The 19,981-nt window shown below is 47.1% G+C and overlaps 1 protein-coding gene across 2 annotated transcripts in view; it reads left to right on the top strand.

Annotated features, from left to right (window-relative positions):
• The first annotated feature begins 316 nt into the window (after positions 1-316).
• LOC307088064 (pleckstrin homology domain-containing family G member 1) overlaps positions 317-19,981 on the top strand; it is a 40,575-nt gene continuing 20,910 nt past the window's right edge. Inside the window, exons 1-2 of one of the 2 annotated variants that reach the window (XM_079753828.1) lie at positions 317-488; positions 15,214-15,791. In XM_079753828.1, the coding sequence (XP_079609954.1) occupies positions 15,336-15,791 (456 nt within the window). In that variant the 5' untranslated portion in view covers positions 317-488; positions 15,214-15,335. Of the gene's footprint in view, positions 489-5,573; positions 6,050-15,213; positions 15,792-19,981 lie in introns of those variants that run through there. The other variant, XM_079753827.1, reaches the window with a different exon arrangement.

Raw genomic sequence — 19,981 nt, 5'->3', positions numbered from 1 at the left:
AAGGTAGTGTTGTTGCAGTAATTGGTCAGGAAGTTGGCTGCTTAGGACCTGCGTCTTTCGCTCGCTATCCCTCTCTATCACACTCTGCCTCCCTCCCTCCCTCCCTCCCTCCCTCCCTCTCTCCCAGTGGGCAGTGTGTTCCATTGCCTTCCGTTTCCATCTGTTCTCTCTCTCTCTCGCTGTCTCTCGCTGTCTCTCTCTCGCTCTCTCACTGTCTCTCACTCTCTCTCTCCAATCTCTCTCTCAGATCTCTGTGTGAACTGACCTCAATGAGGTGTGGACTGCGGAACCAGTTGTCCTGATTCCAGCCCAGAACTACAATCTGATGTCCTCCGAGCGTTGCCCTCGCGTGGTTCTCATCGTGTATGAGAAAACAAAACGTTTTTTTTGTTTGATTTTCTCTCCAAATACTTTGGACATGGGACTAACTGGTGAAAGGATACTGGGATACCAGCGTCTGACAGCAGGCTAGTCCCAGGCTCTCTGTGGTGAGTGGAATTTGGCTTTTGTTTTGTTTTGTGGTGCCATGTCATACTTAACATTTCTGCGTGTTCCCAAGGACTGATTCCTTATTATCCTGACTTATATTATTATTATTATTATTGTACTATACTTTAATCTATTGTTTTCACTATTGTTGCATTTACTGTTGTCATCATAGGTTGTGTTTTCACTTTTCTTTTCCGTAACGTCCTCCTACAGGGGAACACCTTATCCTCTGATTAAATTAGCTTTAAATTGTGCCACAGCTTCAGTTCTTCAGGGGTTATGGTTTATACTGTACCGACCTTCTGCCTGTTCAGGCTCATAATGTTCCCATTCTATATCATCTCCACAACATCTCGGTTGTTCATTAATGGGTAATTGCAGTGGGCTGACGCAGCCAGACCAGTCCGACCTCCAATTACTCTGTCCAAAGTTTCAATTCAGCGGGAGGGTAATGGCAGACCGGCCCGCTGTCGTAATTAAACGCTCAGGCAGAGCTCAGCTATTAGACTGGTGGCTCTCGTTTCACCAGCAACAGTCCATAATACCAAATACCCTTTTACAATGCTCACCTTTTAAGTATGCGTTGAGTTTATATTATAGGACCTAGCAGGGCCACTTGTTTGAACAGCCTTTTATGTATGGCTGGGGAAGTTTGACCAAGTGTTAGATGATACAATTCTGAATCTTATCAAGAAATAAAGGGAGATTCATCTTGATTTTTATTTTCTGACCCCAATGGTCTTCAATGTTATGGTTTGTCGCTGAACATGTACACACCTTTGCGTGTCTCCTCATTTTGTGTGTGTGTGCGTACATGTGTTTACTAGTGCAAGTGACTCTGGACTATCTGGATTTGTTGCATAATGAGAGTTCTTCTCGTGTTTACCAATGAGGAAAGTTACAAGAGCAGTTGATGAGGATTGCCCGATGGCTAGTGGAGAGATTGATCCGTGGAGGTAAACGGAGCATGTCTGTCCACCCAGAGGTCAGTCCCAGCCTTATGGCCGCGGCACCTCCCTCAGCCTAAACCAAGTGCGCCTTTCCTGCACCAGGGACCTTTGTCCCGCAATTTAATCTGAGGCTAAACACAGCTTCCTCAGTCCATCCGCCATGGGTGCATGCCTGCATACACGCACACGCACACGTAGACACGCGTGTGCACACACACGTGCGGACACACCCGCACACATGCACTAACACACACCTGCAACTAACTTACACTCAAAGAATAAGCAAATGTGGTTTCGTTTTTCAGACACGCAGAACAAATATCAGTGCTTTGCTCATCGGACGTTGTACAACTCGACAAGATGCTCTGATCTTATTGAGGTTCAGTACTTGTTGTATTGGTATGCGATCAGAGTAAATCCCCTAGTTCTCAGTGGTATCTACCTGGATGATCTTGAATGTAGAAAGCAAAACTGAGTCATATCATGTTAATGTTGTTTACACACAATCCCACTGATGTGTGATAATGCATGAATCACAGACCTTTTTTGAATACCAAACGGTTGTGTCATGCATTATGGCGTTTTCTCTTTCTCCCGCTCAGTTTTCTAATGGGGCCGACTCTTGACTCCGGACCTCCCTTTACATTTACATTCACATTTAGGGCATTTAGCAGATGCTTTTATCCAAAGCGACTTACATTAAGTATATTTGTCAGAAGAAGGTGAAACAATTTATCGCTGTCGGTACAGTAAGGATGTTCAAGACCCAAGTGCCAAGCACTAACAGTCGCTAGGTTAACCCATTCTCCGTCTACAACAAAGATAGCTAGGATACGATGCTACTCAACTAAGTACTATAACTAAGCACGACATACAATAAGTGTGTACATTAAGTGCCAGGACGTACAACATACAATAAGTGGGTAAGAGGGGTGTGGGGGGGTAAGGTAGATGGCTATAAAGAGTCTAGGTGAACTTTGGACAAGTGAGTCTTGAGTCCTTTGCGGAGCAAACGTTGCATTATGGGTACTGTTGTATTTGTCTGGTTGGAGGAAGGGGGAAGCCAAGCTGTAGGGATGGTGTCATAGCTGGGTGGTAGCCTGTTTATTCCTGCCTGTTCCGAGTTATACATGGTCTTTAGCCATAATTGGGAGCTTTAGGCTGAATTCGGAAGGGGATATTCCTGGGCTCGTCCTTGTCCATGCAGGCTGCCACCACGGCCTTGAGGGAACAACATTTAGGGATGCCATTAAAGGTGACATACGTATTTATATGAGGTCATCCTATCCTAATGCTTTGCAGGATACAGTTGATGAATCATTTAGTGTTGTTTGTATTCATCATTCAAATGTATCACTCTAAGCCTCTCATCAATATCACTTTGCATAGCCGCATTGCAGAGCAAGTAGAGCCTCACAAAGCAATGCATTAAATGGAGGCGACTGAATGAGAGTGAGTCTTCAGTATAGTACGCAAGGAGGCACTCAGTCTTTCATATGGTGAAAAGACACTGAGTGTTTGTGTGTGTTTTAGTTTGTTTACGTCCAGATGACCCATCCATCTTGCCACTGACATAGACAGATGGGGTCACAGAGGGAGGGGGAAACTGTATATGAATGACCCCGGCCATTTCATTTCATCTGTCTGTGTCTCTCTCTCTCTCTCTCTCTCTCTCTAAGGGAAGAGACAAGAGAGAGAGACAATGCCACTGCCTTCCTCTCTCTGTCTATCTCCGTGATGCCACCACACACTCTTCCTTCTGAGCACCACCTCTCATTCTCTTTGTCGCCCTCTGCTTGCTTTTTCTCCTTGGGCTTTCGTTGACATTCATGCCAACCCCCCTACTCCCCCAGCTTCTTATATAGGTTGCCATAGAAACATGTGGCCCTCATTTTGAACTGCGTGGACAGCTGGGAAAATGAGGAAGGCCATTTAGGAAACACACACACACACACACACACACACACACACACACACACACACACACACACACACACACACACACACACACACACACACTGCATTAACAAGACACAAATGGGTCTTATGCTGGTTTCCCAGCTCCTTCCTCTTCAAAGTGTATGCTCTTATGAACAATGAACTTATACTTTATGGAGCCATAGTTGTATGCAAACAGTGGTATGCAGCTATGCAACAGACGGAAGACATTTTAAGAGGTTTTGGAACTTTCAAGTTGGAATTCACAGCTAGTGTTTGAAAAAGTGTGTGTGTGTGTGTGTGTGTGTGTGTGTGTGTGTGTGTGTATACATACAAGTGGAGAGTGTGCATGGACCTAGTGGCTCTTGTGGATGTTTGCACACTGCCTGTTGATGAAGAATTAAGTGGTTTATTGACAATAAGCTCTCTGCCGCTCTCTTTTTCTGCCCACTAGCAACCCCCATTGCTATGTCCTCCCCTGCGCCATTTTCGGTTGAAAGCACAAACAAATAAAAACAACCCTAAGATACACTAAGCTGAAGGCAGTGAGGTGTTTGTCCGTGTGCCTTGATATAGTGCAGTTACATTTCTCTGATCTGGGAAATTAGAAACACAGAGCTGGAGAACGTGGTGTGTGTGGAGGCTTCTAAATAGAGCTATTTAATGGCGTTTGTTGATGCAGTCCGTCATCGTATCTCACATACATATATAGCTATTGTATGTTGTATGTCCTGGCACTTAATGTACGCACTTATTGTATGTTGTACGTCCTGGCACTTAAAAATAGTACTTAGTTGTGTAGGATCTTATCCCAGCTATCTTTGTTTTATACTGGGAATGGGTTAACCTAGCGATTGTTAGAGCTTGGCACTTGGTTCTATGAACATCCTTTCTGTACAGACAGCGATATATGTGTCGATCAGAGATATAATGTACTTATTATAAGTCGCTTTGGTTAAAAGTGTCTGCTAAATGCACTAAATGTAAATGTAAATGTAACTTACACAGAGTTTGGGCAACAAGAGACTGCAGACAACTTTCATCCATAAATACTTTGCAGCCCACAATGTGGGTGGAAGATTATACAACCTCTGAAATCAAATTAGTATGTGAATACCTCAAAATAATGCAAACTGACATGCATATATGTCGTCAGTCCGCCCCTGGCTTGATGGTGTTGATTCGGCCGGCCAGAGAGGCTCGTTATAGAGTGGGGGTTTTCTGGAGGTAAAAAATAAGAGCGGGGGGTTTTTAGGGTCACTGGGCCCTCAGTCCTACGAGTGAAGGGTCACGCTCCTGGTGAACCTTGTGTTTGTGTGTAGGTCGGGGGGCTGGGTGGGTGTGTGCGTGTGGTGGTGCAGGGGTTCTGGGTCATTGTTTTGGTCCGCAGAATGGTAGTGTTTCTGTGGAGGTTGGGGTGCGGGAAAGAGGGAGCGTGGAGAACGCGACCAGGCCAACTTGTCTCTGAAGAAAGACCACTAATAGAGTCAAACACACAGATTGTTTTATTGCGGGACGTCGTGGTCCCATTGTCCCCAACGTGTGGGACCTCACTGGTACACGTGGAAGTTGAGATGGTACGACAGAAGTCTTATGTTTTAATTGCAGGTCTTCTATGTGGGGCACAGAAGGCCATGATCTGTTGTGATGCTTTCTTTTTCCCTTTTTTACTCATGTGTTACGGATGCATTATTTGTTTTCAATATGTCCTGCGAGGTCTTTGGGTTCTGTCCGGCTACACCACACCTCCCTGATAGCGCGGTGTGAGAGACGAGCACAATGGCTGCAGAGGAGACTCACGGTGCACCACAGGGCGCGAGGACCCTTTGTATGATCCGCTACATTGATCAACTATAGGTGTGTGTGTGTGTGTGTGTGTGTGTGTGAGTTAATGTTATTCTACAAAGTTTGGTCCCAGCCTGAAAGTTTCATTTACGAAAAAAGGGTAAGAGAAGAAGAAATGGAGGAGAGTGTGTGTGTGTGTGTGTGTGTGTGTGTGTGTGTGTGTGTGTGTGTCTGTGTGTGGAACTCTCCACTCCTTGTAATTTGCTGCGGGAGAGAGGGGGGAGGAGACAGGGGGAGGGGAAACCCAGCGGGAAGGGAGCAGAGGCCATTCACTTTGACACAAACACACACTTGCACACTTTAGAGACTCACACACACACACACACATGCATACATACATGGTAGCGCATACACAGAGCGTTGTGTGCGTGTCCAGTGGTGAGCGAGCGACTAACTGAGGCATGCTGGAAGACAGTCAGGCAGCCGAGAGAGGGGATTCTTTGCACAGCAGTCAGGAGAGGGAGAGGGAGAGAGCCGGAAACCACAGGGATCAATAGAGCAAGAGAAAGAAGGAGAGAGAGACTCTCTCACACAGCCAGGCACACAGACTACACCAGTGTGTGTGTGTTGTGTGTTGGAGCGGTGGACGCCACGGTCTCTCCAAGCGGAGAGGAGTACTGAAGGAATGAGACGGATCTGAGAGAATGTGAGACTCACCGGGACGGTCCCATGCTTCTCCCAGGAATGCTCCAGCTTTGGGAATACAACTCGGAATACAAATGTGGATATGTGATCCGCTCAGGACTCCTTCAAACAGAACAGCCCTGCCGTCATTGTCCTGCTGTCGGACCTGCTGGTGTTTAGTGTGTTGACCATCATGCCTACTGGTAAGTTGGAGACTATCCCAGTGATACCTTGCTTAACACGGAGGCTTTCAAAAAATTAAAAAATTAGGAAAAATCTATATGCACACTTCCTCCTCAAGGAACTTTTTACAGCCCATCGGTTTGCCTTTGTCTGATTTCTTTTGGTTGAGTACACTTTGGGAGTTTAAAAACATTTCCCAGAAATAGTTGCTGCCAAAACCTTAATTTGTCGAAAAATACTTTTCGAATCTAAGTGCTTACACTGATTATTTTCCATTCATCTCTCTTTGTGAAGAGAGATGTTTTTGGTTTTCGTTTCGAACATTTCTTTGGCAGACCTCCTATAACTTTTTTACTAGTTTACAGAGAAAGTTCGGATGTACACATAGTCTGTGGGTTGTCCTGGGCAAGCTTGTAATACACGCTCTAAACTTTCCTATGGACGTCTGCCATTGGCATAATTAATCCTATACTTCTTGTGGAGCGTGAAACCACGATCTCAAGCCAGAGATGAACTCTGTTTAGGTTTGAGGGTTTAAGGTTTTTTCTTGTGACCCAATGCATCACCTCGAAGGGTCTTCTGCTGCTGCCATGGCTCAGAGGCACGCGGGCAGCAGGGCTGAGATGCTTTTCGCAGCCTATGACCCAAATTAGAGCAGCCAAGGAGTGGTGGTGGTGGGCTGGGGGGCGGGCCCACACAGAGGGTGTATGGACGGGGGGATGATTACTGTTTAGAGTGAACTCTTTGGTGTGGAGGTGCCGTGATAGAAGCCCTCCCCCCACACCCCTGCAGGAGTACACTAAGAGAAACCTGTTAGCCACCGGCCTAAATGCACAAGAGCCACTAAAAGGCTGTACACACTTGAAGAAGAATTCTCCCAACAAGCATGTGCATTATGCGGCGCCCCTGCTTCAACGTGATATATTGTCGGTCCAGTTACAGGAGGAGAGCAGTAGCCAGTGGAGCTCCGACAACTAGACTATTTCAGGTCCTCCAAGGGAAGTCACTGGGCTGACATCCAATCAGGTCACAGAATGAGGCCAGTGTGTCACTCTTTTTCGGGGGGGGCAACAAGGGTCACACGTGTGCCCTTTAGGGTGACTGTTAGACGTTGACTTGAGGTGTGTATGTGTCCGAAAATAGGGGGTGTAGACTTGCGGCTGGAGATTTTCCCACAGTTGCTCCTCCTTGGGGGTCCTCATGGTTCTGTGGCATTCTGCCCCCCGCCCCCCTCCCCCCTAGTTGATGAGCACAAGGTCAGCAAGAAAAGTCTCAATAAGTGAAATCAAACTGATCAGCAGTGCACAGACAAAATCATTTTTGCCATCTCAGAAACCTCATTGGACAGAGAACAGGTGTTAATGTGGAGAGTAAGAGAGAAATGCAGACTGTTGCATGAGACTCAAGTGCTGTAGAGCAGTACTTGAGTTTTTTGGGGTGGGGGCGGTTGTAACTGTTGTGAATAGTTCCTTCCTCTTCAAACATCTGCTTTTGAGACGTAGGGCTGAGACAGCAGGACAGGAATGTTGTCTCTCTCTGTCTCTCTGTCTCTTTCCCTCTCTCTGTCTCTCTCTCTCTGTCTCTCTCTCGTTCTCTCTCTCTGTCTCCGTCTGTGTGTGTGATTCAGTCTTTGTGCTATTGCTTTTTACTGTGTGAAATCCTGAGTGACATTTTAAGGTCCTTAGCGTCATTACAAATCAGGCCCTGCGTCTCAATTCCCAGAAATGAAGATGGGACCCTTTATTACAGACGTTTTGTGAAGATCTGAGGCCCCTTTTGTCCCCCCGACACCGTTACTAAATAGACGGCGAGACTGCATCTCCTCATTGTGTCGCCAAAGGGAGAACACCGCGCTAGGCATACACACTAGCCAAAATAAAGTTTTCTCTCTACGGCAACATCACCATATTCTTTCAACTCTTCTTCTGTGTCACTTCAAAGGGGTTTGAAACTGAGCAGGAGAGATGAACCTGATGGTAAAAGTGTCTGGGAAGTGGTTGCAGACTGAGAGGCCTTCACAGGACTTTGAGTACAGCAGACAGTTCTCATTGTGGTCGAGAGCGAGAGCGAGGAGGGAATTGGGGGAACAAATGGAACTGGGTGTTGGCAGGTGGAGTTTGACTGATGACCTCTCCCAACTACTCTTGTCCTCCTACTTTCATTCCAACACACACACACACACACACACACACACACACACACACACACACACACACACACACACACACACACACACACACACACACACACCTTTAGTCTCATATGTCCTAGTTTGCCTGTTCCCTTATCTCTGATCTGACCTCAAAGAGTTTGCGTGACCCTGTTAAGTCAAAGTCTAAGACCTGGGTTGTCACTAAGGGTAATGCTTTACAAATTACTGATGTTGGAAATGTGTCACGTGAAGGTTGTTTGACACATACCCAAACAATCACAAAATGCAAACTTGGATAACCTTTGCATGTGCATGCATGCAAATGTACACGCATATACCAAGACAAAGCTTGGCATCTGCTGACGCTGAAACTGCAGCCACAAAGAAGTGTGTTCAGCATGCTTCTTTAAGGATGTGTTTTAATTGACAACAGAACTGGCCCCCATCAATACACCCATTGTGATAACTGCCACCATCACCAAGGGCTTTCCATTGACATCAACGTCACATCTTCAGCAGAGAGACCCTTCAATCCTTGATAACTTTCAAAAATGCCATTCCACAGAGCTTTAGCCAGATCGGTTTCCTGAATGCATCTGATTTTGATCAGTCTGCACAGCTGTGTGTGACATGTGACCAGGAGGGTGGAGGGAACTTGTATCAATCCGTTAGTTTGGCTTTCTGTGAAGATCCAACACCAAAGTAATCGATTGGTATACTTTCTCAGACACAATGTACACTCAGTAGGAACCAGCATCTGTGCGAGTGATCAATAGGCCTATTTCAACAGTGCAGCTGTTTCTGGTCTCCATTTCTAGATAACAGGCCTTGACTGAATGCTTGATGTCAGATGCTTGTGTGTCACAGCAGTAGTAATATATCTCTGCTTTTATCAGCTCAGAAGGCCAGAGTGAAGGATAGAAGGGAGTTAAATGATAAGTTTCCAAAATATCTTTAGATGTCCCAGGAGACACGGTGCACGTGATTCTCACCGAAATGGTTAACATGTGTCCAAATAAGATGATCTGAACCATGTTAGTGAGTGAGGAAAATGGGGTGGAAGATTAATGAGGGAGAGGAGATGAATAGAAGTATGGAGAGAGGGAATGGGAGAAGGCGAGAGGCAGAGACAGAGGGGGAGAAGGGAGAGGCTTGGACATCACAGGCCACGCTATTGTCCTGGGATCAGGCAGCCAGTGATGTCATGCTGGAGAGGGTCTGAGCTGGGGATCAGAGTGGACTTTTTTTCCTCCAATTCCATTTCTTTAACATCATAACACTGTTGTCTTGTAAGTTCATTTCTTTTAATCAGAACAATTAGTTAAGCTTAGAGAGATACTTTTGAATTATAAATGTTGTCATTTGAAACATTGTTATTTGTGTTGTTTATTGTATTTTTTCAATCTGACAGGCGACAGTTCCATACATTCAAGTCTGTGAATTAGTGTGGAAGGTGACAAGATGTCTATGCATGTGTGTGTGTGTGTGTGTTTGCGTGCGTATCTGTGTGCTAATGACAATTGTGCGTGTCACTGCTGGGGTACGTAGGTCCCTTTTGTGTGTGCTGTGAGATCTGATGGCTGAAAGCTGACTCTGGGTGTATTCAGTGAACGGAGAGGTGAGGAGGAGGGGGAAAGGGTGTCCAGCAGCGGCCCCATCTACCACAGCCATGTTGATCTTATCTGAACCGAGCCACACTATGGATGTCCATGAGCAAACTATAGCAGAACCCCTCTCTGGGTCAAATAGGCGCCGTATGGGTGTGGGAGGTATTGCTATAGGTGCTGCATGTTTCATAAATGGGGATGTATTCTGTAACGTCATTGTTATAGTTGAACAGGCGACATGTCATTTGACACTTATCTGGATTCATCACGATTAGAAGGTAACACTAAGCTCCACCAATTTGAACCTTGGCATCTATTTAAGAGATGCTCAAAAAGCTAAACCTTTCTTCTTTATTAGGATTCCCAGCATAATCTCATGTCTTCTTACTGAAGTCCCTTCCTGCTAAACTCTCTTCCTGAGTTCTCTCTTTATTGCTAGTGCCAGAGTTCTCCCTATATTGCTGGTACTAGAGTTCTCTCTTTATCGCTGGTACCAGAGTCCCCCTATATCACTGGCTGGGGTACTTCTGTGGGTATCCCCTGGTTCTTTTGGGCTGTTTACTGGCCAAACAAATCAATTTTGAATTTGATTTGTAAAGCTCTTCATCACAGGTACTTTCTCACAGGGCAAAACTGGCCGCATCTTTATGACCTCCCCCCCCCCCCCCCCCAAGCCTAGCAAGCCCTAGCCCTCCAGGGCAAAGGGGCCATCAGGCGGCCGTAAAACTCGAGTCTGAAGTGGACGGCCAGGTCTCTGCAGAGAGCCGTTAAAACCCACTTCTCTGTGTCTGTTTGTATGGTGGACCTTCTGTAAGCCCGCTGCATGCCAACAGATGATATGCAGGCATCAGGTGTATAGGGAAAGGTTGACATGCAAATCAGTAATAAAGCTGTTTGTGTTTCACCACCAGGTACAATGTTCCCTTCGAAAAGGGAGACTGAGAGATGCGTCAAATAAGGGGTTTATTGCATTATTAGCGTGTATTAGCGTGTTACTATGGGTTGGCCAAATGGTGTCATGGCCACCCATAGTAACACAGTGTATAATGTAGATTATGGTGTTTGGAGGATCATGCGTTTTTTTCTGAAATGTAATCCTATTCATTTGGTGACTGCTTCCAAGTACCTGAAGGATCAGAGAACAGATTAATATCAGACACTACAGGTGATACTACGTCTTTAGGGTGGTTCTCTGAGTGCTTGATCTGGCTGTATGTTTGAAAGGTCTGACCAGACTGGGAACAAGTGCTCCCAATGGGGAGGGAAGGAACAGTTGAAAGCAGGTAGTGAAGGCACTGGCTGGCAGCCGACACACACACACACACACACATACACACACACACACACACACACACACACACACACACACACACACACACACACACACACACACACACACACACACACACACACACACACACACACAGAGGAAGAAACGGTCTCAACCTGCAGGCTTAGGGACATAATTAGAGATCATTTACATGGATCAGGTTGAAGATAATCTGAACAAAATGTAACCAAAGCCTAGTCATCTTCCCTTTAGTGTGTGTGTGTGTGTGTGTGTGTGTGTGTGTGTGTGTGTGTGTGTGTGTGTTACCCAGGAAACTACCAGGGTGTGCCCAAAACATACAGCAGGGCGGAGGGAAGGAAGGGCTGGGCAAACACAAGTTGGAGCAATCTTTCTCTAGGCCTTTCACACATGCACAGTAAGCCTGTAACATTCTCCGGATTATTATTCATCCATACAGTCCCGATGCAAGCGTCCGCATCAGTCCCTCTAGAGGTAACCCAGAGTTTACCCGGCCAGGATCCAAGTGTAGAGTCCGGAGAACCTGAGATCCGGAGAATTCACAACAATTTAGTGGGCGTGTTGCTGACGTGTTGATAGCGTTTCTATCGTACTACTGGCGCAAAACCAACTCATTTGTATTTTTCCCTTCTCGTCTGTATTTTGCGTTTCAACCTCCTTATGCTTCGACTCTTCTGTTGATATTGCAGATACGTCTGAGTAAAACACATGCTTTCCTCTGCATTCACTGACCCCCGTGTGTGTGTGTGTGTGTGTGTGTGTGTGTGTGTGTGTGTGTGTGTGTGTGTGTGTGTGTGTGTGTGTGTGTGTGTGTGTGTGTGTGTGTGTGTGTGTGCGTGTGTGTCTGTGTGTCTGTACAGGTGTGTGTGCAGCCTTCTGCAGACAGTCTTTCTCGTAATGGCCATTAAGCTGTAGCTGCTTCATCATCCGTGTGACAAAACAAACAGTCTGTTGGAGTTAAACACACACAAATCTGTTACGCATACATTTCCTGATTGGATTAGCGAGCATATCTTAAGGTATAAATGGTCCTTAAGATTCTAAGTTAGCTATTAGTCTAGCGTTGTGTAATTTTAAACTGTGTGTCAGCTGTGTACTTGCAATCATTCGGCTGAACAGACAATCGGAGGCAGAGTGTGTGCACGTTAGTGTGTATGCGCACGTAAGTGTGTGTATGCACACTAGTGTGTGTGCACGTTAGTGTGCGTGTACACGACAGTCTACGATTTTGCTTTTTATGGGTCAGAAAGGTGGGTCAGGTTTGGAAGGGCAAAGTTTTGGCTAAATACATGCAAAAATGCATGTTCACACACACACACACACACACACACACACACACACACACACACACACACACACACACACACAAGAAGTAATATGTTATGAATGCTTTTGCATGCCCACTGTGGTTAAGGACGCTCCAGTTATTTTGCTGCTCTTCTGGCCGGGACGGGCACAGACTAAAGGGCTGATTATGGTCCCACGTTCCCGCAACACAAGGGGGTCACGGACCCCTTACGTCCTTACAGACCCTCCTTGCATCCACCGCAAGAGCCTGACGTGCGCCTCCCAAAAAATGTTAACCTTCCAGCGAGGCAACGTAGCAGCAAGGGCTGTGATTGGTCCGGCACAGAACCATAAAGGTTCACGACTTTTTCGAAGCGTCTGTGTGGTCATTGCGTTGCGTGAACGTGGAACCATAATCAGCCCTTAACAGTCACTAGCTGGCAGCCTGTGACAGGCTGCCAGCTAGTGCCGACAGGCCTGGGATTATCGACAGGCTGATAATCCCAGGCCTGTCGGGTTCTTTTGTTTGATTATGAGGCGACGCGTTAAAATCAACCACATTGGACCCTGCTTACCTGAGGGCCACACACCATGGCAGAGGATCTTTGGTGCCTTGCTCCTAAAACCCCTGGAAGGCCCCAGAAACAGATAAGAACGGTAACTCAAAGGGAAAGCCCCCGCCACCCCCCAGTAGCAGCAGTGGTCTCCACAGAAGGGGCGCTTGCCGTTGCAGCACAAGCACCTAAGCTGCCACCCTGAAAGGGGACAGCCATCTCGCTTTTCCTTGGAGCCCGTTCCACGTTTCATGTTTCATGGTGTTGAACTGTGTGTGTGTGTGTGTGGCTGTGTGTGGCTGTGAGTGTGAGTGTGTCTGTGTCTATGTCTGCATGTGAGTGAGGGAGTGATCTTTCTGATGCTTTGATGTCAGACCTGCCCCGGGGAGGACTAGCCAGCAGCGCTAGCAGCAGCAGCGATGCTATCCCTTAGGAAACTGGATCTGTTTCTGGCTCTGATTTAAAGATGGCCAACGGTGGACCCCACTCCCAACCACTACTTTAGAGGGGGTTTCTGCTGTGCCCCTTCTTTGCCCTCATTCCTCCTGCCTCTCTGCTCCAATGTGTGCCTCATCAAAGCAGGCATTCTTTTAAAGGCAAGACTAGAAGAAAGATAGGAGAGGGGCGATACTGTGCATATTGAGCCTGTGTGGGTTTGAGTTCAGCACGAGTGTATCTGTGGGGGGCTTTTGGGAGTGGGTTATCCTACCACAATGGATCCAGGAACACATAGACACACACACACAAACCTGTTCCTCTCCCACATAAATAGTGCCTTCCATTCATGTGTGCAAGAGAAAAAGGGGAATATTCTGAGAATTACACTGTTAATCAAGTCTTGGGATTGGGCTTCATCTCTGTTACTCCAGTCTCTCTATCTCTCACACACACACACACACACACACACACACACATGCACATACACATGTACACACACACACACACACACACACACACACACACACACACACACACACACACACACAGGTCAGGCAGGGTCCTGCTCATGGCTTTACAGTAACTGACCGTCCACTGGACAGCAGTGAATGGCTGGTGTGTTGTACCTCTAATACTGTAGTAAATACATTTAACGGTCAATTGAATGGCCTCTAATGGGAGGCATTGAGTGTGGAGGTGGAGGCAGGCGCGGCCTGAGGACAGAGCTGCTCTATGTCTAAGAGGCTTCATGCTGGGCCTCACATGGTCGGCAGTAGGGCTGTGACAGGGTGGAGCAACAGGAGTCAACAGCAAAGGTCCACACTTAGTTGGAACATGAAGGTGCTTTTGCAAATAAATGTCACTGAAGACTCCTATCGGGAGCGTTCATTTGTTGTTGTTCTTAATTTGTTAAGCATAGTCTCAAATAATCATACCTTTATGCTACCGTGATGAGGTCCGCGACTTAATATGATTTTTAAATAATGGTTGTTCTCCTTAGACGGTATTCAACCATACCAGGTTATAATCCAATTTTATTGCCATTTTAAGTTACTTTCTTATGGTTTGATGAGGTAAGGATGGGTCACCTTATTCGATTATGTGTAAACCTCTGACACTTTCTTCGCTACCACAGCTAAAAACAGAACTCGGTGCTCAAGTTGAATCAAAGACCTAAATCAAGTCCTAAAAATAAATACTTTATAACTGGTAGAATAGATGACTAGGGTAAACAATCATGCTTTCAATCCAAGTTTCATTTCTGGACATATGCTGATAAAATTTAGCCAAGTCAAGCATTCAGGGATTTCACTGCCTCCACCCTAAACCCAGCCCACAGAAGAACCTTGTTGTTTACCAACAGAACAGTGGTCTATAGAGCTCAAAACAATCATGTATTTCACATCTTTTGGATGTCTTGGAAGCATACACTACCGTTCAAAAGTTTGAGGTCACCCAGACAATTTCATGATTTCCAGGAAAACTCAAACTTTTATTCAACGGTTTTAGCTGTGCTAACCTAATTGCACAAGGGTTTTCTAATCAGCAATTAGCCTTTTAACACAATTAGCTAAACAATGTCCCATTAGAACACAGGAGGGATGGTTGCTGGAAATGGGCCTCTGGACACACATAGATATCCCACCAAAAATCTGCCTTTTCCAGCTCGATTAGTCATTAACCACATTAACAACTGCATTTTTAATAAATTTAATGTTATCTTCATTGAAAAATACATTGCTCTTCTTAAAAAAATGAGGACATTTCTAAGTGACCCCAAACTTTAAACGGTAGAGTGAGCCATTTTCTAATCCCTGCGCCGTTGTCTCCCTCCCAGATGACTACAACTACCCGGCCGACGCGCTGCCTCCGCTCCCAGAGATCCCCCCGGTCTGTGGCGCGGCGCTGAGCTACCCCGTCTCCCGCCACGTGCCACTGCGCTACTGCTCCGCCCACAGCATGGACTCCTCCCCGGACAGCGCCGAGCGGCCCATCAGCTACAGCTCAACGTCCTCGTCGGCCTCGTCGCGGGACAGCCACTGCTCGTTGATCGGGCGCACGGTGGTGCTTGGGCCCTGCCCCCCCACGCCCGTCGACCGGGACTCCGGGGCCATCCGGCTCGAGCTGGTCCCGGCCCGCCAGCTGGGGCGCCGGGACGCTGAGGGGGAAGGAGAGCGGGCCCACAGAGAGGCCGGGGACGGCGGCGGCGGTGGTAGCAGCAGTGGCGTGACAGGGAAACATGACACTAGGGGAGGGCAGACCTCCACCGGACACTCGGAACCAGAGCTCAGCCCGGACGTAGCGGAGCGGAGCGGTCCCGGAACACAGGGGCCCAGGACCTATGTGGACAGGGTGGTGCAGGAGATCCTGGACACGGAGCGCACCTACGTGCAGGACCTGCGCAGCATCGTGCAGGTACAGGCCAGGCCAGCACACACGCAAACCTCACCTTGTGTCATAGAATATTGTGGGAGAGAAGGTTATTCATGAGTTTTCCATGAGGCTTTGTGTGCATATGTGTGCATGCGTTTGCAGAGGAGCTGTTTGAGCTCTCTTTAAAAGTAACCCGTTTAAATAAACCTGTCCAGTACCGCAGCCTTTGGAAGAGAGTTCCTGCTGCAGGTTTTGGTGATAATTGTTTTTATTGAAAAGTAGCCTTCACAAAATGTACAATGAATAGATTTAATAGCAACGTTCAGTTTATAACTGATACACCTGCATCAACTTGCAATGCAAACCGCACTACAGTGTGGTTTGATGGAGGGTTAGGAGGATGGTAAATGGAGTCCACAGGCCTGCTCCACAGGCCCAGGCCCCCGTGACGGCGGCTGCATGGTCCTTCGGTGAACCTGTAGATGCTGTAAGGTTAGCTTGGTGGGGACTCTTGCATGGACACTTGACACCGGGGCTTTTGTGTTGCCAGCAGAGACGCCAAGTCATAGTGCAGACATTTTGGAAGACACACACCTACAGTATGTGTAACCCACACACGATAGTCACAAGACGCACATTTGTTCACACAACACAAAACTCCATGAACTTCACACGGCTCCTATTCCCTAGTGTCTGATCATGGCTTTTTGTTAAGGGCCTGGAATGAAAGTTTACTTTTCCCTACTTTCAGTGATTTAGCCCCCTCCATGTCAGCAGCCACTATTCTACATCCCTTTTGGATATAGTACTGTTTTTGTATTGTTAGAATTGTTTTTCAGGATATAGGGTTTAGTTATGGGACACGAATGCACAGTTAACATGGGCCATGTCAGGAGACCGTTCTGCTCGCGTACGTGCATCTGGAATGAAATACATCGGGTGAACTATTGTACCGTAGTGATGCAAATGCAAGAGCAAAGTTTAAGGGTGAAGCGTGTACATCTGATGTGTGCATTTTACCGCCTCGTTCTCAGCATGTATGTGTGTGTGTGGTTCATGGGAGTCTTAAACAAGGCCAATCAGCTTCCCTGGAGATGGGAATGGGATTGTGGTGGGAGGCTAGGCTTTGGGGGCGTGAGCAGTGAGGGGGGCTGAGGGTGGCAGGGTGTTCTCATAGAAACGGCTTCCTTCCTCTCTCTCTCCCTCCCTCCCCCGTCAGCCCTGATCGATGTCCCCACCTCTCCCCTCAGTCCTCTTCCTCTCCTCCTCTGGGTGACGGGGGGAGGAAATGAGGAAAGGGAGACTGACAAAGTGATAGAGAGAGAGAGGGAGAGAGGCACAAGGAGAGAGAGACGGAGAGAGAGACAAGCAGGGAGGGGTTTAGCCTTGAGATAAAGGTGTCTCAAAGTAGGTAGGAAAACACTGAGCTGAGCTGAGGAGCTGCACATAACGCCCCGTTAGTCCTCCTCCATGTGGAAAAGACCCCTGGTAGACCACACACACACACACACACACACACACACACACACACACACACACACCTTTATTTCTAGCCATCCAGACCACCCAGTTATGGACGACACTTGCTTTCCTCCAGCTATGCTTTCACTTCCGTACAGCCCTTCCCTTACTTTAACACGGTCAACCATCAGCTGTTGCAATGCTCGGCTAACAGCAATGGTGCCCACAGGCCAGTCAATATATATATATACCCCCCCCCCCCCCCCCCCCCCCACCCATACAAGAAGGCTTTAAGGGGGTCATTTGAGAGTTCAGCCAGCCTTCCTCCCAGTGCCACATTATCTAGCTTTCTGTTATCGCCACCTCATGGGAGGAACTCATCACCTCCTACCCTCCCCCCCACAGTTCTCCCCCCCTCCACCCCTCTCCTCGCCCCGTATCCTGCCAGCCCGTTGGTTCCCGCAAGGGGGGGCAGGGGTCGTGCTGCAAAAATGCAAATATTTACCGCAACTCCTTTTGGCTCACCTGTGCTCCATCTGTCAGTGAGGTGGGCGTGGCCAGTGTAAACCCACATGCTAGCACCGGGATCTGAACGTGCACTTTTGAATAAGTTCCACGTGCCGTCAGTATTTTTCTATTGGGCATTTTCATACACACGACAAGGTGGAAAAATGATTGAAAGAACGATTTAATTTTGTGAACAATTAAAACATATAAACATCTACACAAATCAATGTATGTTTAAATTGTTCACGTGTATCCAGATGAGTGGGAGGATGCAGTGGGTTTGTGTGTGTTTGAGAGAGACTGTTCACATTCATTATTTATTTCCCCTCTCTTTGTGTTACTGGTTGATGGTGTTTATTTGTTCTGGACACTGGATTATTGTGTTAAATGAGGGGCCAAACAGTGTCATTCAAACCAGCCCTATGATCTCGGCCCGCCCGCCCGCCCGGGTCGTCCCTTCTAGAGACCTGGAACCCATGAGAGAGAGAGAGAGAGAGAGAGAGAGAGAGAGAGAGAGAGAGAGAGAGAGAGAGAGAGAGAGAGAGAGAGAGAGAGAGAGAGAGAGAGAGAGAGAGAGAGAGAGAGAGAGAGAGAGAGAGAGAGAGAGAGAGAGAGAGAGAGAGAGAGAGAGAGAGAGAGAGAGAGAGACTTGTACTTAGGGAAAAATCAAAGTGTGTGTAATTAATATGACTAATGTTTAACACCTTCAAGCCCTTTACAATTTCACATTGTGTCTGATGCCTTGTGTGTGTAACGGGCGACAGGTGTTAGCTCAGCTTATTTTCATATTGCATATGTTGTGTGGTATCATCTTGTGTGTTGAGGCGTTACTAATGCATACCTGTGGAGGCGTGTGTGTGTTTGTTTGTGTCACCTGGACACCGGCCCATCCTTGTTCCCAGGCAGAGCGGCATGCGTGTTGAGAGGAGGGGTCAGACCAGGTCAGGTCGGTGACCCGCGGCCAATGAAGTGTCCTGTCACACGTCTTGCTCCTAATGGTGGAGCGACCCTCACCCTGACCCCTCATGGTTACCCAAGCTGTAACCCCAAACCCTGCCTCGCTGCGGCTCCCTAACACTATGCTGGAACCCAAACCCCTGGTCTTGCCCTTTGAACGGAGCATTCCCAAGATGGGTACAAGTTCTCTCCTCCTCTCAGAATATACTTTTACCCAATATACTCTCTCCATCTTGCTTTACCAATGCATCGTCAGCCAAAGGGGAGGTCTGCAGATCATTCATCTCAAACAGGACTTTATAATGACTTATAAACAGTTCTGTCTCTCTCTCTCTCTCTCTCTCTTACTCTCACTCACTTAGCCTCTCAACATACAATACAATGTACTATTAATACAAAGGCACACACACTAATAGCAGTGTATGTTTATTTGTTTAAATAATCTGGGGCCAGGTCTGTACATGTCCAGTCATGTACTCTATGCTCAGGTTTCAGACACCAGTCTGCAAAACAATTACGCTGCAGGTTAGCTAGCTACTTAGCTGCAGTTGCCCCAAGTGCTAGTTTCTGTCCTGTGTTGGCAGTGTGTGTGTGTGTGTGTGTGTGTGTGTGTGTGTGTGTGTGTGTGTGTGTGTGTGTGTGTGTGTGTGTGTGTGTGTGTGTGTGTGTGTGTGTGTGAGCAAACATTTTCATACATGCGCCAACCCATGCATTTGCATTCAAGCCTCCGAAGCTGTGGTTGTTTGGGGTTGACCCGGGTTGCCAGCTGTTAAAGGTGCCTGCAATAATAGACTATCAGTCCTTAGCCCATCTGTCAGTACAGACAACCACTGAGGCTTTCATTAGTTTGCTTTGCTTGTCACTGAAGCAGGAGAAATTAAGAAAAAAACGAATGGATGCATTTCTGCAGCTGTACAAAAAAAATCACTTTCAATTGGTGAATGAAAAACAGTCAATAGGTCTGTGAACGTTTTGAATGTGCTGGACTTGTTCTCAGCAGCAAACGGACAGTGGAGGACTGTGGAGTACTGTATGTACTGTGTAGAGTCCTGTATGTAATGTAATGTACTCCATGGTAGAGTCCTGTATGTAATGTAATGTACTCCATGGTAGAGTACTGTATGTACTGTAATGTACTCCATGGTAGAGTCCTGTGTGTACTGTAATGTACTCCATGGTAGAGTCCTGTATGTACTGTACTCCGTGGTAGATCACTGTGTGACCTGTACAAGCGGATCCATCAGGGTTCTCCACTGGCTGCCAGGCCGAGGGAGATACCAGTTGTCATGACTTGTCATTGGCTGAGA

This window comes from Pollachius pollachius (genome assembly GCF_949987615.1).
Source record: "Pollachius pollachius genome assembly, chromosome: 16".
NCBI lineage: Eukaryota > Metazoa > Chordata > Actinopteri > Gadiformes > Gadidae > Pollachius > Pollachius pollachius.
The sequence above is the reverse complement of the archived record's forward strand: the minus strand, read 5'-3'. Positions and strand labels throughout refer to the sequence as shown.